Source organism: Sinocyclocheilus anshuiensis, unplaced genomic scaffold, assembly GCF_001515605.1.
Source record: "Sinocyclocheilus anshuiensis isolate Anshui unplaced genomic scaffold, SAMN03320099.WGS_v1.1 scaffold2275, whole genome shotgun sequence".
Taxonomy (NCBI): Eukaryota; Metazoa; Chordata; class Actinopteri; order Cypriniformes; family Cyprinidae; genus Sinocyclocheilus; species Sinocyclocheilus anshuiensis.
In genome coordinates this window covers 504,255-522,159 of record NW_015542331.1, presented here as the reverse complement: position 1 = coordinate 522,159, position 17,905 = coordinate 504,255, and the positions used below count along the sequence as shown (strand labels likewise).

The 17,905-nt window shown below is 38.3% G+C and overlaps 1 protein-coding gene across 1 annotated transcript in view; it reads left to right on the top strand.

The window, feature by feature from the left end:
- Positions 1–345: 345 nt before the first annotated feature.
- Positions 346–17,905, top strand: part of LOC107691006 (importin-13-like) — a 48,476-nt gene continuing 30,916 nt past the window's right edge. The window contains exons 1-3 of the mRNA XM_016489453.1: positions 346–756; positions 13,532–13,657; positions 15,906–16,516. Of these exons, the coding sequence (XP_016344939.1) occupies positions 709–756; positions 13,532–13,657; positions 15,906–16,516 (785 nt within the window). The 5' untranslated portion in view covers positions 346–708. The remainder of the gene's footprint in view (positions 757–13,531; positions 13,658–15,905; positions 16,517–17,905) is intronic.

Genomic DNA, 17,905 nt, shown 5'->3' with positions numbered 1-17,905 from the left:
ATAATGCAGCGCTAAGGACCGTTTGCAGGGCCATTAAAATTTAGCCTGATTAAAAATGAACGTCACAATAAAGTCAAGTGATCTAATTGTCATATGAAAGCAGCACGATTTTGCAGGTTTAAAACGGGTTAAAACCTTGATATCAGAAATCAGACCTGAGCTATTTATTAAAATAGATTTGATAAAATTTATTTGATAAAAGGAAAACCAACATACCTGCATTCAATCAACACAGCATGTTGTGTATGTTTTTTTAACACATACATATAAAACGAATAAAAAATAATAATATTGAAACATAGTTTAACTGGAAATAGTGTTTTTCTGTTTTTAGTGAAGGCAGAGGGTTGGGCACGTGCAGCGCGTGTCGAATCATCGATTCATCGGTTTCAGACCGACAAGAACCGGAGAGGGAGGACACATGCACACCGGATCGCCGGTGCCGGACACATATTTGTGACATATGGTCATATTTATCGGTCATCTGAGATACGAAAGGGGGTTTTATCATGAGTGAAATATGAGATTGAGAGACATGAGCTCGCGCGCACCGGCCTGATCGCGCGCCGAGCCGAATCAAATTCACCTCAGAGATTAATCAGCGGTTATTATTACAATTATATTAATCAGCAGTATTCTTATAAGGCGTTAGGCGATAGATTGTGGTCAAGAGAGCGAGAGGAGGTGTGTGTTATAGTAAACACAGCGATGGATCCGGACACAGCCGCAGACTTCACCGTGGAAAACGTGGAAAAGGTAAATATGTATATTTTTATTAAATAATATTATTTATTGTTCATTTACTCTTTGATAAAACATAGAAATGTCGTTGATGTAAGTTGGGCATAAATTGATGTTATGTATTAATTATATACATTATATATATATATATATATATATAGATAGATAGATAGATAGATAGATATATAGATATAGATAGATAACGTTAGCTAGATAGATAGATATAGATAGATAACGTTAGCGCTTAATAAATACTATTTTAAGGCCATTATTTTATTATATTTATATTGATTTGTTCGTAATTTATTAGATTCTTTTTGCTGTAATGAATCTGTATTTTTTTTTAAACCAACGTAAATCAAAGCAGTACCGCCATGATGAAAAAGTAAATTTGGTATAGTTATTCTTTCCCTTTATAGTAATGAGAATTAGATTTGTTTAAAAGAGGTTATGGGGTTAAATGTGCTTAATTGACATGAAAACAGTGTCCCAACGCACAAAATATTGATAGTCCTAAAAAACGTATTTTCCATAATCAGCATGTCATTTCTCATGAGTCTCTTTTAAAGCTGTGGTGAAATATGTCTGGGGTCTTCTTAACAGGTTTTGGGAGATTGACCCATGTAGTTGCTTTCAGCATCATTACAAAATTGTGATGTTTTAGTTGTTCTGTCTTTATTAGCTCTCTATTTTGACTGCTTTAGTTTTTGCCGAATGTCTATCAATTTTACGGCTCTGTCTATTTTTGAGGGTAATTTTGTCTGTATGTGATTGTAATGCAGCTGATCTCTGATGATCAGGTTACAAATGTGAAACTGGTGTTCAACAGTAGATTGGATTAGAGAAAAGAGAGCGATATTGATCCATCTGTGAGGACGAGGAGCGGAGAGAGGGTGGTGTCCCGTCCGTCTCATCTCTGCCTGGTGGAGGGTTTCTCATCTTTATCCTGGACCACCGCTGTCAGACCCAACAAACGCTTTGTTCTGCTCATGTGACACACTCATTATTATTATTATAGCTTTTGAGTTCGTTAACAGCAAACGTGGTGTCTAGGGCTGGGTATCGTTCAAAAATTTTCGATACCGATACCTTGACTTCGATACCGGTTCCTGAACGATACTTTTTTCGATACCAATTTTATGAAATCAATTTTAACAAGATTACATTTGTTTGTTGATGTTTATACAAACTCAAAGACTCATCTTCTGAGCCACTGCACAAAGGAACAAAATGTAACCAACACAGTAAATCAGTGCAAATAGTTTTAATAAAGTTCAAATAGTTTTCAGTGCAAAATGAACCCTTTAAGTCAGTATGTGAGGCTCACTATAAAGCCATTATAAAGCTTGGAAGAGCTGGGACATTTTTTATATAACTCTTGATTGAATTCGTCTGAAAGAAGATAGTCATATACACCTAGGATAGGTGTTAGTGTGAGTAAATCATGGGGTAATTTTCATTTTGGGTTAACTATCCCTTTAATGTCAAACTGAACATAACTATAACCCATGAGGTGATAGGCTGTCAGTCAGTGTAGTTACATTGTTGAGCCAGTAGGTGGCAGTTTTCATTTTAAAACATAAACGCACCAGTGTAAATGTAGCCTTACATCTAAGGGGGCTGGGACGCATTCACACTACAGCCTCACGTGTGCGCATCTCTGAGTGTAACCGGTGTAAACTAGTAGATGTGTTCGACTTGACGCGGACTGACTGTGCAGACCGATCGGTGTATTACAGTACCACGAGAGCTAAAGAGAGCAGACTTCTCCGTGCGCTTTCGAATCGCTCTCGCGGCTGTCAAACACTGATCGATCTGCGCCGCACCTCTTCTAGTCGAACACACCGGCTAGTGCTGCAGGCTTATTGGCTCACTGACGCTGATGAGATTAACTCCTTAGGTATCGAAATTTGGTACGGAACGACGAGACGTTTTTCGATACTCAATGGTATCGAGGCATTTCAGTCGGTGCCTAAAAAGTATCGAACTCGATACCCAGCCCTAGTGGTGTCAGTAATGTATCAGTAATTTATTTTTTAATGGAATGCACTCGATTGCTGCTGAAAATAATTTCAAATCGTCGTTCAGTTTGTGTTTACAGTGATGCATGTAGTGGAAGGCTATGAATTAAGACATTCTGGAGGGTTCAGCAGCACTTATGTTAATTCTTCAATTTAATATGTCAAGATCAATGTCAGCCATGTCATTTTTTGGTGTATCACATTGCAGTTGACAAAATAACTAAATGCATTTTTTTTTTTTATTGCATTTTATTTCTATGATCAAAGCTGAATTTTCATCATCATTACTCCAGTCTTCACATGATCACGTGATCCTTCAGAAATTATTCTGATATACTGATTAGCTGTTCAACAAACATTTCTGATTATCGTCAATGTTCAAAACAGTTGTGCTGCTTCATATTTTTGTGGAAATTGTTATATACTGCCATTCAAATGTTAACATTCAAAATGTTAAATTAATCAGATGTGACAGTAAAGACATTTATAATGTTACAAAAGATTTTGATTTAAAACAAGCTTTTAAACTTTCTATTCATCAAAGAATCCTGAAAAAAGAATCATCCAAAAGAAAACCGTTTTCAACTGATAATAATAAGAACCATTATTAATAATTGAGCGCAAATAATAATTGGGCGTTATATCTGCATATTAGAATCATTTCTGAAGGATCATGTGACACTGAAGAGACTGGATCAATCTATTCAGCTTTGAGATCCTAAAAAGGTGAGCTGATTATTTTAACTCCGTTTTAGATAGAAGGTCAAAAGTACATTTCTGCTTCTTTTTGGCAGATGTGCAATAGCTCCTGTATCGGGACGTCACTGTCTCGGCCGTTCTTTCACGCTCGTTCTCTCAGCAGAAGACGCTCACAGAGGTCGTTGTGTGTGTTATTGTGTATTGTTCTGGGCGGTGTGATGGTCAGGCGTAACCGTCTGCAGTGGAGAGAAACATCACTACAATAAAACCCCTCATTTAAATATCCTGGTCAGATATCCAAGCTGACAAATATGAGAAATGTTCATGTCAGTTATGCACAAAAGTGATTTGTTGCTTGTGCATTATCAGGGCTAATATTTGCTGGAGAGTTTCATTTTTAGATGCAGCGAGATGCTTGACTTCAGATGTTTTCCATGTGAATGTGTGTTTGATTATTCACAGAGGGCATCTGGAGTGTATGCGTGTGTGTGTAAGTGTTGTCATGTTCCACTATTGTGTCTTGATTGGCTCGGCCGTTAGCTTTGCTAATTATATCTCCTGGGCTTTGTGCAGAGATTCGGTTGTCAGGGGCAACCTGATATGTTTTTCCAACCATTGACTGTTCAAACGTGTCAACAGCCACGTCTCGCTGTGCTTCTTTAAGCTCATACACACGTTTATCTGATCTATTAGTGATGAAAGGTCAAAAAGCATCTCTTATAATGTGATCATTTCTTCTGTGTTGGAGCAGTTTGCTGTGGTGCTGTTCCTCGTTGTTGCTGAGTATTCAGATAATTTGTGATTATTTACCTCTGACTCAATGGGAATGAATCTCAAAACACAAAAATTCTGAGATGTAAAATTCACACATGGCTGATGATGTCAGAACAGCCGTTCAGGATCACTCCAGATGGGCTGTTGAACACAGTCCCAAAAATTGTCAAATTCCTGGCTTCGTGCAGTGTTTGGGAGTAGGGTTGTAACGATATACCGGTATTAGGGTTGGGCCGATAGACGATGCCATTGTCCATCACCTATGGCTGATAGACATCATGATGTTGAACCGGCATCGTGATCCCGCCCCCCAATACCCCCCGCAATCCGCCCGCATCCCAATACCGTGTTCAGAAAGAAAATGATGTGTATACGGAACCCCTAAAGGGAATAAATACGAGATGGGAGGAAACTATATATTTCAATATTTTCCCTCGCATTTATATCATTGGGTATTTCGGGCATCAGGGAGCCGCTATTATACCTGGCATTGAAACTGCTTTTGAATGTGCGATGGCTTTTTAGTTTCACTTTCACTTTTGAGATTCGCGTTCGCACGTCTGTTTATACTATGGAGCAGCAGTACTTACCACACATTTTACAAGATTAGATGTTTGTCAGTGGTGCACAGGATCTGCAAATCATTCGCCATCGTCCTCAGTCATCTCTCCTTACTCTGTTTATGTGGTAAGTGAAATTTTATTTACTGTAATGTAACAGGCAACCATTACACAGTGTCTACACTGGACGCGACAGTTATCATGTCACGCCGCATCAGCTAAAGTCTGTCTACACTGGACGCGACAAAGCGGCCGTTGAAAATCATTTGAAATTTGTGTCAGCACGTCATAAATAGAATGCGGCAGCAGTTTACTGTCGGGGATCCAGTGTAGACAGCATCACTGATCTATATATAATGAATCTCTATTATAGATCAGTGGTTCAATAGTATTTGCCGCGCCGCTCGCATCCGGTGTAGACACGGTGTTAGGAATCGTTATTTGTTTTCCGTGCCTTATAAGGATTCACGCTTCGGGCACGCCCCCCCATCATCCATCGCGATGTTTCACAGTAGACATCGTCCGATGTCAATTTTGTAGACATCGCCCAACCCTAACCGGTATGACGATATACCACGATATAAACTGAACGATTATAATACTGTGTACATTTGCTTATCTACTGTATTGGGAGAAAATAACAGACGCATGATCTCACCTGCGCCTAGGCAACAACTTTCCACTTAACTGTTCTCTTGCTCCACCCACACGTACAGCGGAGACAACATCAGAGACAGAGGCCATTATCGTTAATCTCTATCCCACGTCAAAATATGAGTTAAAATTGGCAGTATGGGAATACTTTGGATTTAGAAAAGACGAACACTTATTTGTCCTCGAGGATAGACACAGTTCGCAAAAACTGTGGTCGGAAAGCGGCTGCAAAAAGAGGAAACACATCGAACATGTTTACCTATATTTCAGAACACCATCCCTCCGTGCAGATACAGCTATGTCCCATTTATAACTTAAGGTTAAAGCCTTATGATTTCCGTGATGCGGAGTGAATCCCAGAATCCAGTCATGACAATGAATTTACAGTAGCTAGCTACAATGCAGATGTCACATAAAATGCGCGATTTGATGGATTGATGAATAAATCAAAACAGAGCTGTAAAATAATGACAAAAACACTGCTATATAAAGGGCTCGCAAAATTTCAAAATCCCTGGTAGCCCTTCGGGCAGGTATTCTGGTAGCCCGAAAATTTATTTAACTAGCCCCCCCCCCAAAAAAAAAAAAGCTTTCTTTTTAAATATAGAAATGCAGATAGGAGTTTAAATGTCAATCAAAAATATTTTCAGTACACAGATATCAACAAATATGAAGGAAGGAATTTTATTTCACTATTTACAGGGTATCTGCAGAATTAAAAACATTTTTTTAAGGCGATTTATGACCCATTTTAAGAGCTGCACAAGTAAAATGAACACTGTATGAGTGGGGTTGGACAATGTCTATGGTAACATACAGTATTGAGCCATAAAATTACATGATTTACAGTTCAGATACAGGTTTTCACAAAAACAAAAATCTTATACAACAGCATTTCAGCCTTTAGACCATTTTTATGAAAAGGGATAAATCAAGCATATAAATTATTATGTCAATTTAAAACGTATAAATATTACTGTCTTAATTGTTTAGATTTTTAGAAGGCACGTTAACTTCTTTCTCATTTACAACTGTGTTTGCTGCGTAAAAACATGAGTTGATATTTGCATTGATCTGACCATAAACAGCAAGAAAGGCTTATTGGAAATGCAAATTCATTCTCTGCGCTTTAGGAGAGCTGAAATATTGCGGTTTCCACAGTAACGGCTGTACACAAAGCAGCTCCGCACTCATAAACGCTGCTTTATCAGGAATTATAGGTCAAATGATGCCAACGACACGTTTCTGAGAACAGTCGATTCCCTTCAGATACATTCAAATAAAGACATCTGCGCCGCATTTACACATTGACTTGAAACGTGCAGCGCTCATATTTATTCAATGACATCATTGCCTTTTGAAGTTTAATCCAGCCGTATCGCGACTCTTGTCTTTCCGTCCCCAACTGTAAGACCTCTTGAAATTATAATTAAGACATTTCTTATACCATTTAATGTATTTAAAACTTTTTATGGCCTTAAGTTTGATACAACTCACTAAAAGGCCTGGACACACCAAGCCGACGGTGTTGTCGCTTCGCGTCGGCAGCGTCGGACCATAAAGCTGTGCTCGAACACACCGCACAGACTACAGCAAACTAACACGTGCATTCTGCGCATGCGGGAGAGGAATTAATTGTCTATATCCGCAGCTATCAATAGTATATATTCATCATTCAAAAGGAGAAACCGAAACAAAGATATACGAGATAAACGCAGATATACAAAACGTAAACAAAGCAGCACTTGCTTACCATTTTGAATATCAGTAACGTTGATAACTTTAATCATTTTAAGCGGCTCATGTTGTTATGAAAACATTCACGTATTAGAATGATTGGGAAAGATCACGTAACATTTAAACAGCCCTCTGTCTTTACCGCCTTCATTTACGTGCTTGTTTTCATCACTTTTGCTTTAATTCAAAGAACTAGTGGCGACTAAACTGCCGCCGACGTGAGCCCGACGAGTGGAACACACCAAACAAACTAGCCCGACCGTCGCTTGCCATCGGCCCGACGTTGGCCAACGGCCGACCGTCAGCTTGGTGTGTCCCGGCCTTTAGGAGTTTTTAAGGACCTGCGGGAGAGCTGCATTTAATGCCCGGTTCAGACTACACGATTTTAGCCCAATTTTGCCACGATTTGCTTGACGTAGGGTGTCGTGGGGATTCGTAAACGACAATGGGCGTCGGGGCGTAAGATTCCATATAGTTCCGCCTTCTCGATGACATCACGCGAGTCGTTAAAGACGGCATTTTGTGAGCCCTGTAAATATATAATCTGTTTGTTTTGCGTGTCTCTCTGTGAATGAGCGGCGCTGTGTCGTGTACTACATACTCAAATGAATTACGATTGTACTATAATGTAGCCTACTTCTAAAATAATTATAATTTACATAAACATTTTTAAGGAATATTTTTTTTTCCCTCATTTTTATTTAGTAAATCTCTGTTGTGCAGCCCTTTGCAAAAACATAAAATGATAAAGGTTATTTTTATTTGATTACATTTTAAAACATTAATTAAATTGTTAAAGCTTTATGCATTAATTTCATTACCACCATTTTTGATAGTATATTTGTATTAAATCATAAAAGTACAGAATCCAGAAAAATTAAGTCAAACCAGAATTTATGCTTTTTTTATGATTTATTAATGATAAATATAAGTTGTTAAACTAATAAATAATCAGTGATGAAATTTACTTGTTTTTGATTAATGAAATTTGAATAAACACATGCTTTCAAACACTTGTTCAATCAAAAAAGTAACTGTTTTGATTGTTTAACACCGTATACCGTGATACTGCGACACCGCGATATTTTCTGAGACGATTATCATACCGTGAAAATCTCATACCGTTACAACCCTATTTGGGAGTCAGGGTGAACAGGTTTTGAATTGTCCACCGGGAAACAAGGCGCTCACAAAGTACTAAGCTGAAAAATCTGTGTTTCTGAGGAACAGCTAGTCATTGAATTTTGAACGTTTGTGAGCTTCATAGCATCAAATATTTATTTATTAGATTTCTTTAATATATATTTGACTTTTTTTTTTTTTTTTTTTTTTTAAAATATTTTTGTTTTTTTTTTTTTTTTTTTTTTGGCTATTTAAACAGGTTGTTTAAATTAAAACATCTCTTCCTGTCTCAGTGGGTGGTTCTTAGCCAGAATGTGGAGCAGACTTTATACTGATAGTCCAAATACAGACAATGACTGTAGCATAGCTCATAGAATCAGATTAAACAAGTGATTAATAGACGTCTGGGTAAAATGGATCCTACAGAATGAGTGAGTCATCGCACACACACACAGGCAAAATTGGATGCGGTAACCATGTCAATGGACCAAAGTCATTCAGCGCTGGTCTTTAAGAATGAGTTTGTGCAGAATAGACGGTTGCCATAGAAACTCTCATTTCAAAAGATGTAGCCATGTGCTTAAACGGACATTTGTACCATATTTACTTTTGTCTGTTCTTCCTTTGTAACAAAGTATAAGGATTTAAACCATCTACGGCGGTCTGTCTGCACTAGAGGCTGACATTTTTTCGGGAATCCCGCGGGAATCCCAACTATGATACCTAACTTTATACACAAATATACCTTTTATATAAATAAACTATAAACTGTATATTTTGATTTTGAACTCAATTCTAGTTGCCCTGTCTCTTTATGCTCTCCTTCTTTTTGCTTTTGTGTGGCTGGTTAAGTGAATGACAACACCCACCTATCATTCATCGACCTCAAATATGGCTTTTCATCTGAAAGATGTATGTAGTAACAACTTTACATGGCCGCTCAATCTAATGTTAACTAGAGAAATGTGCGCTATTCAAGTGTCTGTGCGGAAGCTGAACAGCAGTGCACTCACTGCGGGACAGATGGAGGTGCCGGTGCGCTCACTTGCTCTTAAAATACTCCTTAATTTTTGGTCATACAGAAAAAAGTAATACATCTTTCGAATCTGTAAAAACTCTAAGTTTATTTGTGTGCTCTCAGAATAACAACGAAACGTTGCGCTTCTGTAAAATAATTAAAGCAAACAGGATGCTCTTTCTGCCGTCTCGGTCTCGGTCTCTGTGAACTTGAACGAGAAACTTCGAAACTCCGTGTATGAAACATATATCTATAGAGAGTGAAATGTCTACTTTCAAATGAAAAAAAAAAATCAAATATAAAACATGTGTTAGCATGGATGATTTACATGAAATGTAATGTGTGTGCAATGTACACTATGCATTGTTTAAGCTGGCTTTCAGTTCAATAAAATAACAAAAAAAAACATTTTGGATTTTTATTCAACTAAAGTGGGCATGCTGTGATCTGTACTGTATTTTTTCACAGTAACTTGACAGATTCTGGCCAAAAAACAACACTGGAGTGGGAGGGAATGGGAGTCATTCTTCCGGGATTGGGACGGGATGGGATTTCCCCTCAATTTTTTCGTGTGCATTGTTTAAGCTGGCTTTCAGTTCAATAAAATTACAAAAAACTACATTTTGGATTTTTATTCAACTAAAGTGGGCATGCTGTGATCTGTACTGTATTTTTTCACAGTAACTTGACAGATTCTGGCCAAAAAACAACACTGGAGTGGGAGGGAATGGGAGTCATTCTTCCGGGATTGGGACGGGATGGGATTTCCCCTCAATTTTTTCGTGGGATTGGGACGGGATGGGCTTTTTTTTGTGGGAGTGGGACGGGAGAGGTTTGAAAATCCACTTCAATGTCACCCTCTAGTCTGCACACAGATGGTTTTGTCATGTCACCTGGTTTACTCTGACAGATGGCTGCTTCTCATGGGGTTTCTGATGTGCTGTTACACACAAATCTATTTCCTCTCTGATCTTCCTTCATTTGTATCTTATATGATTACACTTTTTGTTGTAGTCTGCTTCATTTAGACAGTTGATTAGGGGTGTAGATAGACATTTTTTTATCAGTATGATTTTTTTTTTCAAGAAATTAATACATTTATTCAGCAAGGATGCATTAAATTGATCAAAAGTGACAGTAAAAAACCTTTTTAATGTTACAAAAGATTTCTATTTGAAATACATGCTGTTATTTTGCTCTTTCTGTTCATAGAACAATCCTGAATTTTTTTTATCAAGGTTTCCACAAATACTGTTTTTAACATTAATAATAATAAGAATTGAGACGCTATTAAAGTTTTTATTAATATTTTGAAACAGTTTGTCATAGTTTCCACTTTCATTTTAATTGAAATGTTGTCATTTTGTTTTTGTAAGTTTTAGCAAAAATTAATACAATTAATTTTTATTTTAGTTGGTCATTTAGTATATTTTAGAATTTTAAAATACATTTTTCAGTTAATGTTTATTTTAAGTAAGAAAAAATATTTAAATTTCTGTCAATGTTTATTTTAAGTGACTTTTTAATGGTTTTAATTCTATTTTGTTTTTATTTTAGTTAACTATCATAACCCTCTTTCTTGAGCAGCAAGTCAGCATATTAAAATGATTTCTGAAGGATCATGTGACACTGAACATGGCAGTAATGATGCTGAAAATCCCGCTTTGATCACAGGAATAAATTATATTTTAAAATTAGGGCTGTCAATTAGGGCTGTGCGATTTGGGGGAAAATATCACGCGGAGACTTGCGGTGCGGAGCCGGGTGCGAGTATAACCGAGCATTACGAGACAGGCTGCGTGAGTGCGGCAAGCCTCGTCCATACTGCCAGATGCGCTCGTGAAGACTTGCGGTGCGGAGCCGGGTGCGAGTATAACTGAGCATTACGAGACGGGCTGCGTGAGTGCGGCAAGTGTGAACGGCTGGCAGTCATGCATATGCTCTGGAACAAAGTAATATCGCGTCCATATCGCAGGCTTTGCGATTAGGAAATCGCAACGTCTCAAATCGCGATTCCGATTCGATTTCGATTAATCGCACCGCCCTACTGTCAACCGATTAAAATGTTTAATCGTGATTAATCGCATGATGGTCACGAGTTAACTCGTGATTAATCGCAACGTAATAGCACATTTTATACTTTTCAAGTTTTTAATACTCTTATCAACATGTGCATGGACAAATAAGGATGCTTTATGCAATATATGTTTATTATTAGTGAAACCATAGTTATCAGAGCATGAAGACTATGGTTGGGTACTGAACTCGGTACTTTTAAGGGTACCGAACGAATTGCGTCGGTACTTCTGAGTACCGATTCACGTTAAATCAATCGGTGCCGTGATGTCACCCCTGCAACTCGTTCAAACAACACACAGGGCAAGCTGAAATGTTCTGAAGTGTGGTTACATTTCTAGGGCCATATGGTTTCTGTGAAAACGCGGACGGGATCGCGGAGTCCATTCATAAAAACGTAATTTATTCTATAGCGCGGAATGCCACGGAATTCGTCAATTTTGGACGAATAAATCAAAAGTAGGTCTGCCACTTAATTCGAATCGCGATATGAACTAGTGTCTGTGAATATTAAAATGTAAAAAGATGGTTTAAATATGAATCCTGCATGTTCCGCTTGTCTCTGTATGTATGAATGGCGGAAACGCGGTTTTGTTCACTACACAAATACTGAAGCATGCGTGACGCTCGCGGTGATTTTCGGCCTCTGCGTCTCACTATATGACGGCATGAATACAAAAACTTCAGAAAAATTAAAACAAGAATTTCTGGGGGGGAAATAAGAAAGAAAGAAAAAGTTTGTAGGGCCCTATTGTTCAAAATGTTGAAATAGAGACTTTTGGACTTATGTTTTCACTGAAATAAATGTTTTTGTAATTACACAGAGAGTAAAGTACTGAAAAAAGGTACCGTTGGGTACCGGCACCGAAATTCAGGTACCGATACCGGTACCGTACCGGTTAATGTCTATTAGACACATGAAAAAAGAACATAGAAATACCAGGTTCCCATTACTTCTCTTTCTTTGCACTGAGCAATTTACTTACACAAGCCAGTTTACATTTTCGAATGACAGGGCAGCTCACTTCTTCTGAACATGCAAAATGTACATTTTTTTAAATTTATTATTACATTTGTTTGCCTCTCTGTGCCTACATACTGTATTTTGATGCAGCTAAATTCTCAATAAAACTGTTTTCGTTTATATATTTTACTGTTTCTGTTGTCAGACAATGGAATGATTATGAAATAGTGACTGAAACGCGACCCATTAAGATAACCAGCTCTCCCTTCCAAGATGTTTATCTGCACAAAAATCCTGATTTATAATCGAGCCGTCGTCTGATGAAATCAAATACACATAAGATAAAGACAATAGCTGTGCTGTGATTTCGGCTATACTTGCATGTAAAATTAGAGAAGCAACATAATATGTGTTTTAACTGAAAGCGCTGCTCCTCTCAGCCGTTCGCTGAACAGAGCAGACGCAGAGAAAGAGGTGTGGTCGCTGGGAAAGAGAGACCTCGCGCTCGTGCGGCAGTACCGGCGAGTCTCAGAAACTAAATAAGGTCTGGGCAAACCCTAAAGGTTTGTTGCTAGGCGCATTTTGAAAAAAAAAAAAAGTCGCTAAAGGGGTTTGAAAAGTCACTAAATCTAGTGATAAAGTCGCTAAGTTGGCAACACTGTGCATCTCCATTTCTCCAACTACAGGTTAGGCCATGGGTCAAACAGAAAATGCACGCTGCGTTAATAAAATTAGTGCCGTTAAAATTAATTTGCGTTAACGCGTTACTTTTGACAGCCCTATTTAAAATATATTAAAATAGAAATCACAATATTACGGTTTTTACTGTATGTTTGATCAAATAAATTTTAATAAGATAGATAGATAGTTTTCTTTCTTGTTATTGCTGAATGAATATGTCATTATTAGCTGTGTTATTGCCCTTCCACCATATTAAATGCTTCACCTGCATAAATGATGTCATGAGTTTCATGCATCAGCAGTTTTTAGACCTAGAACATCACTTTAACTGCACATGCTTTCATATACTTGTCTGCTAAACTGCCCCGCAGGAACCCCGGGGTTAATAAAGCATTATTAGTTTGTATCCATGTGCTCCATAATGTCCAGAGTGCAATGTATCACTGTCTAAAACTGTCTTTCTCGCTCTCTGTGTCTCTTTCAGGCTCTGCATCAGCTCTATTATGATCCCAACATTGAGAATAAGAACCTGGCTCAGAAATGGCTGATGCAGGCTCAAGTGTCTCCTCAGGCCTGGCAGTTCTGTTGGGTTTTACTGAGACCAGAGAAGGTAAGAACATCCTGTTCTCATCCCCTCCTTTTCCACCAGTGCTTGGCTTGTCCTTTTTACCTAAGTTAAATGGGTTGGGAATGCCTATTCACAATGACTTTCGGTCTGTGTACACATATCAGATAATAATAATAATAATAATAATTCATTACATTTATATAGCGCTTTTCTAGGCACTCAAAGCGCTTTACATTGTCAGGGGGTATCTCCTCATCCACCACCAGATGTCGTTGGCAGTTGCATTGCAGCCGTGATCGTTGCATTAACTAAGCTACAACTACAGCATTTATTTGGTTTTGTTCTGTGTAGCTGTTTTCGATGGCTACAAAAGGAGTGAATTTCACAAAAAGATGTCATCGGAGTCATTTTCTCCTAAAACACAAAAAATTTAATTTATATTTGATACAAGCAATGTTTTTTACATTGTGAAAGGTCTCCTCCATGATTCTTAAATGTGTTGCAATTTAAACATCAGTAATGTTTTTATAATGAAAACTGATCATTAAAATTTTTTACGTCACTGTAATGAGAATGGAAATGCCAGAAATGTGTTTGACGTTTTTACTCAATATGGATTAATCTAACAGCTGATCACACAGCAGCAGAAATAAACGTGACAACAGCCAAAGTGCATGCCACTAATAAGTCTGCATGAGTGTCTCTGTGTGCATGAATGACGCGGTTTGGTCTCCTCACATGACCAGCATTTACGTTGCGTCTCGTCTCGTTTTCATCACATGATAAAGGTTCGTTGACGACGATATTTAGTCATAATTTTCATTGACGAAAGCAACACTACTACTACGCAAACCCATATGATGCTCAGTGTTTTCAGCATCTGCCGTCTTAATATATGAGCATGTGAACTTTATCTCCAGAGCTGCTCTGAGAGTCACTTCACCAGCTTTACAGTTTAATTTGAGAAAAACTACTCTCAAGTACTAAAACACTGAAACGGAAAGTAGACGACAACCCGTCAAAATATATGTCGGTTTAACTTGAAGAAATGTTGACAGAAATATTACCCTTTATACTAAAATGTCATACAACCAAGATATTTTTCATTTGGTTATACAATTCTGTTGTGCAGCATCTTATTTGACAAAAAATTTAAATGCAATGTTTTGTTGTAAATTAAATTGTTGAAGTTTTATTAATTTATTTAATTAACATTTTTTATGCTAAAGTTGTATTGAATCATAAAACATAGAATCCGGAAATAATTAAAGGCACAATATGTAAGATTTTTTTATTAAAATATCCAAAAACCACTAGAACAGTGTTATATATTTTGCTGACTTGTGTACTTACATTATCCCAAATGTTTCGAAGAATGTTTAAATCCAGAGAAATAAGCAATTTTAACTAATGACACGGACCGTGTCCATCGTGTCATTGCGTCGCCTGCCAATGACGTCATACACACTCGATTTCCGGTTTTGTTTTGTAGAAAACATGGAAACACCAAAGACGCTTTAATATGTTATGCGTTTTATTATACAGGTGACGACCGCACAGAGTAGCATTATAACAGAACTTTCAAATGTATCTAGTATGATAAAACAGCGCTGCTTTTTTTTCCGCACATACACACGACCGGAAGGAGCGGAAGCGGTCGACTGTGGCATAATAAAAGCTCCGCTGCTTTCGAGCCGTGTGTCGCGCTCGTCACTCATTAGCAATTGCTTCAGCGTCTTCATTTCGCTTTGACAGCTTTCAGCCTCACCCTGCTTCATACTATGACGTTAATAAATCTTTAATACATTAGCTCATCCATGAACATGATTTCTGGCTGAGTCCTGTGGGATTGCTTCAGCTGTGGGGATGAAGACGACAACTCCCATGATTCCACACTTAGTCACGGTGTCATCAAACTACGCCTTTGTTTCTTTTGAATACGCGCCCTCTAGTGGCGAAAACATACACATTGTGCCTTTAACTGGAAAACATAGAATTTAGGGCAAAATAAAACAAGATTTTATAGGGCCATAAATTAAAAAGTCATTTAATTGTGAACAAACAAATGTGTTTACATTGTGCTAAATATTGATATTGTGTGAAATGGGAAAAAAATATTGTGAGCCCTAGTTGCGACGCAGCAGTTGAGAAGCACTGATCACAAACTCTGTGCTGACTAATGATGCAAGAAGGCTTTATATGCTGTGTACGTCTCATCTGATTTCTTCTCCAAGGAATCTATTAAAGAGAAAGACAATCAAAGACTGCATATCTTCCTTCATCTCCGCAGGTTCCAGAGATCCAATACTTCGGTGCCAGCGCCCTTCACACCAAGATCTCCCGCTACTGGGGCGACATCCCCGCCGAGCAGTACGACACGCTCAAAATGCAGCTGTTTTCTCAGATCGCTCACTTCGCCTCCGGCTCTAAGATAGTCTTGACCCGCCTGTGCGTGGCGCTGGCATCCCTCGCCCTCAACATGATGCCCGAGGCGTGGCCGGGGGCCGTGTCAGAGATGGTGCGCATGTTTCAGGAGGAAGGAGGCGAGGTGGACGGGCGCGCCCGCTGTTTGGCTCTGTTGGAGCTCCTCACGGTTCTCCCCGAGGAGTTCCAGACCAGCCGACTGCCGCAGTACCGCAAGGGACAGGTGAGGGGCGCTCTGGGCAGCGAGTGGACAGCTGTTTACCCGCTCCTGCAGCAGCTGTTACGGCAGCCGGACTCTCCGCCGCTGGTGAAGGCCCGTGTGCTCAAGTGTCTGTCGAGCTGGGTTTTGCTGGACGTTCCTCTGAATGAGAGCGAGGGATTGGTCGAGGCCAGTTTCACGGCGCTGGCGGATCCGGAGCTGTTCGATACGGCTGTGGAGGCAATCGTCAACACCATCTCACAGCCCGACTCACAGAGGTCAGCATTTAGCACTGCAATGAAGTGAGAGAGTTGTATGAAATGATACAAAACCTGTTGAGGTTAAATATGTACAAAACACCAGGAAGGGTCCAGATTTAATGTTTTACCTATTTAGCAATGGCTAGTGAATTGAGAAAATTTACCTGACATAAATATTTTACACTGGCCATGAAACTGTATTTTGCATTGTTTTCTTAACATGGCTGAATCACACAAAGTCCCCGAAAATCCCCCCAATTCTCATGTAATGTGCAAAAAAAAACCATATGTGTGGTCCTATAAATAGCTTTATGCAGTATATTTTACTTTCTTTTTCTGTTGATTTTACGATGCAATATGACCTGGACATGTTCTCGTGAAATTCTTCCGAATATATTTTTCATCATGCACAAACATCACTCATTTCAATGAGTTTTTATCCGTCATTAAAAAGTAAATAGTGTCAGACAATTGTTCATAAATGTGATTCAAATCATAATTGCTTTAATAATAATTTCACCTATTTCTTACAATTTACTATTCAAGGCCAGTATTTTTTTGTATCATTTATATACTATTATACTAATTTATATCAATATTTCACATTTTCAGTTTTCATTTTAAATTTTTAATTTTTAGTAATAGTGTTATGTACTTTTGTTATTTTTATTAGTTGTATTTATTTATGTTTTAATATGACTATTTAGGTTTAATTTATCAGCTTTAGGTTTAGTTCAGTTTAGTTTTAGTTTGTATTTATTTCCAGTTAACAATTTTTAAATGCTTCATCTTAAACTTGTTTCAGTTATTTGCCAAGGCAACATTTCTAGTTTTTCATGTAATATTTATATTTTGTTTCAATTCAGCTTTAGTTCAATTACCTTTTTAATTGAAGTAATTTTTAATTTTCTTAAAAAAAATTTAAATAGTTTAGTTTTAGTTAACAACAATAACCCTGGTTTTTACTTACATTCATTTAGATACATCAGTACATGCAGAATTGTGAACAACATGTTAAAGAAAGAGAGAGAAATGGTCTGAGGGAGAACAAACACAGGTGAGATGAAAGTGACTGATGCAGAGAGAGAGAGAGAGAGAGAGGCGGAAGGGAGACAGAAACAAAGGCAAATTGAAACACAGTCACATCAGAGAGGGGGGGGCTGGCGGCGGCAGGTTTATTTCAAGGATGACTGGCGTTTCCATGGAGACAGAGCGAGGGAGCGATGTCTTACGCTCTGGTTGGTACAGACGCGGCAGGATCCCACCCCACTCCCCCCCTCACTGAACGCCAGAGCCAGCGGATGCTGAGGACCAGCCTTTAGAGGTGAACGCATCCTCCACTGTGGAAAGCTGGTGGTGCGAGGTTAAAGTGCTTCTGCCCTGATGAAGACAGTCTAATGCTGTAGT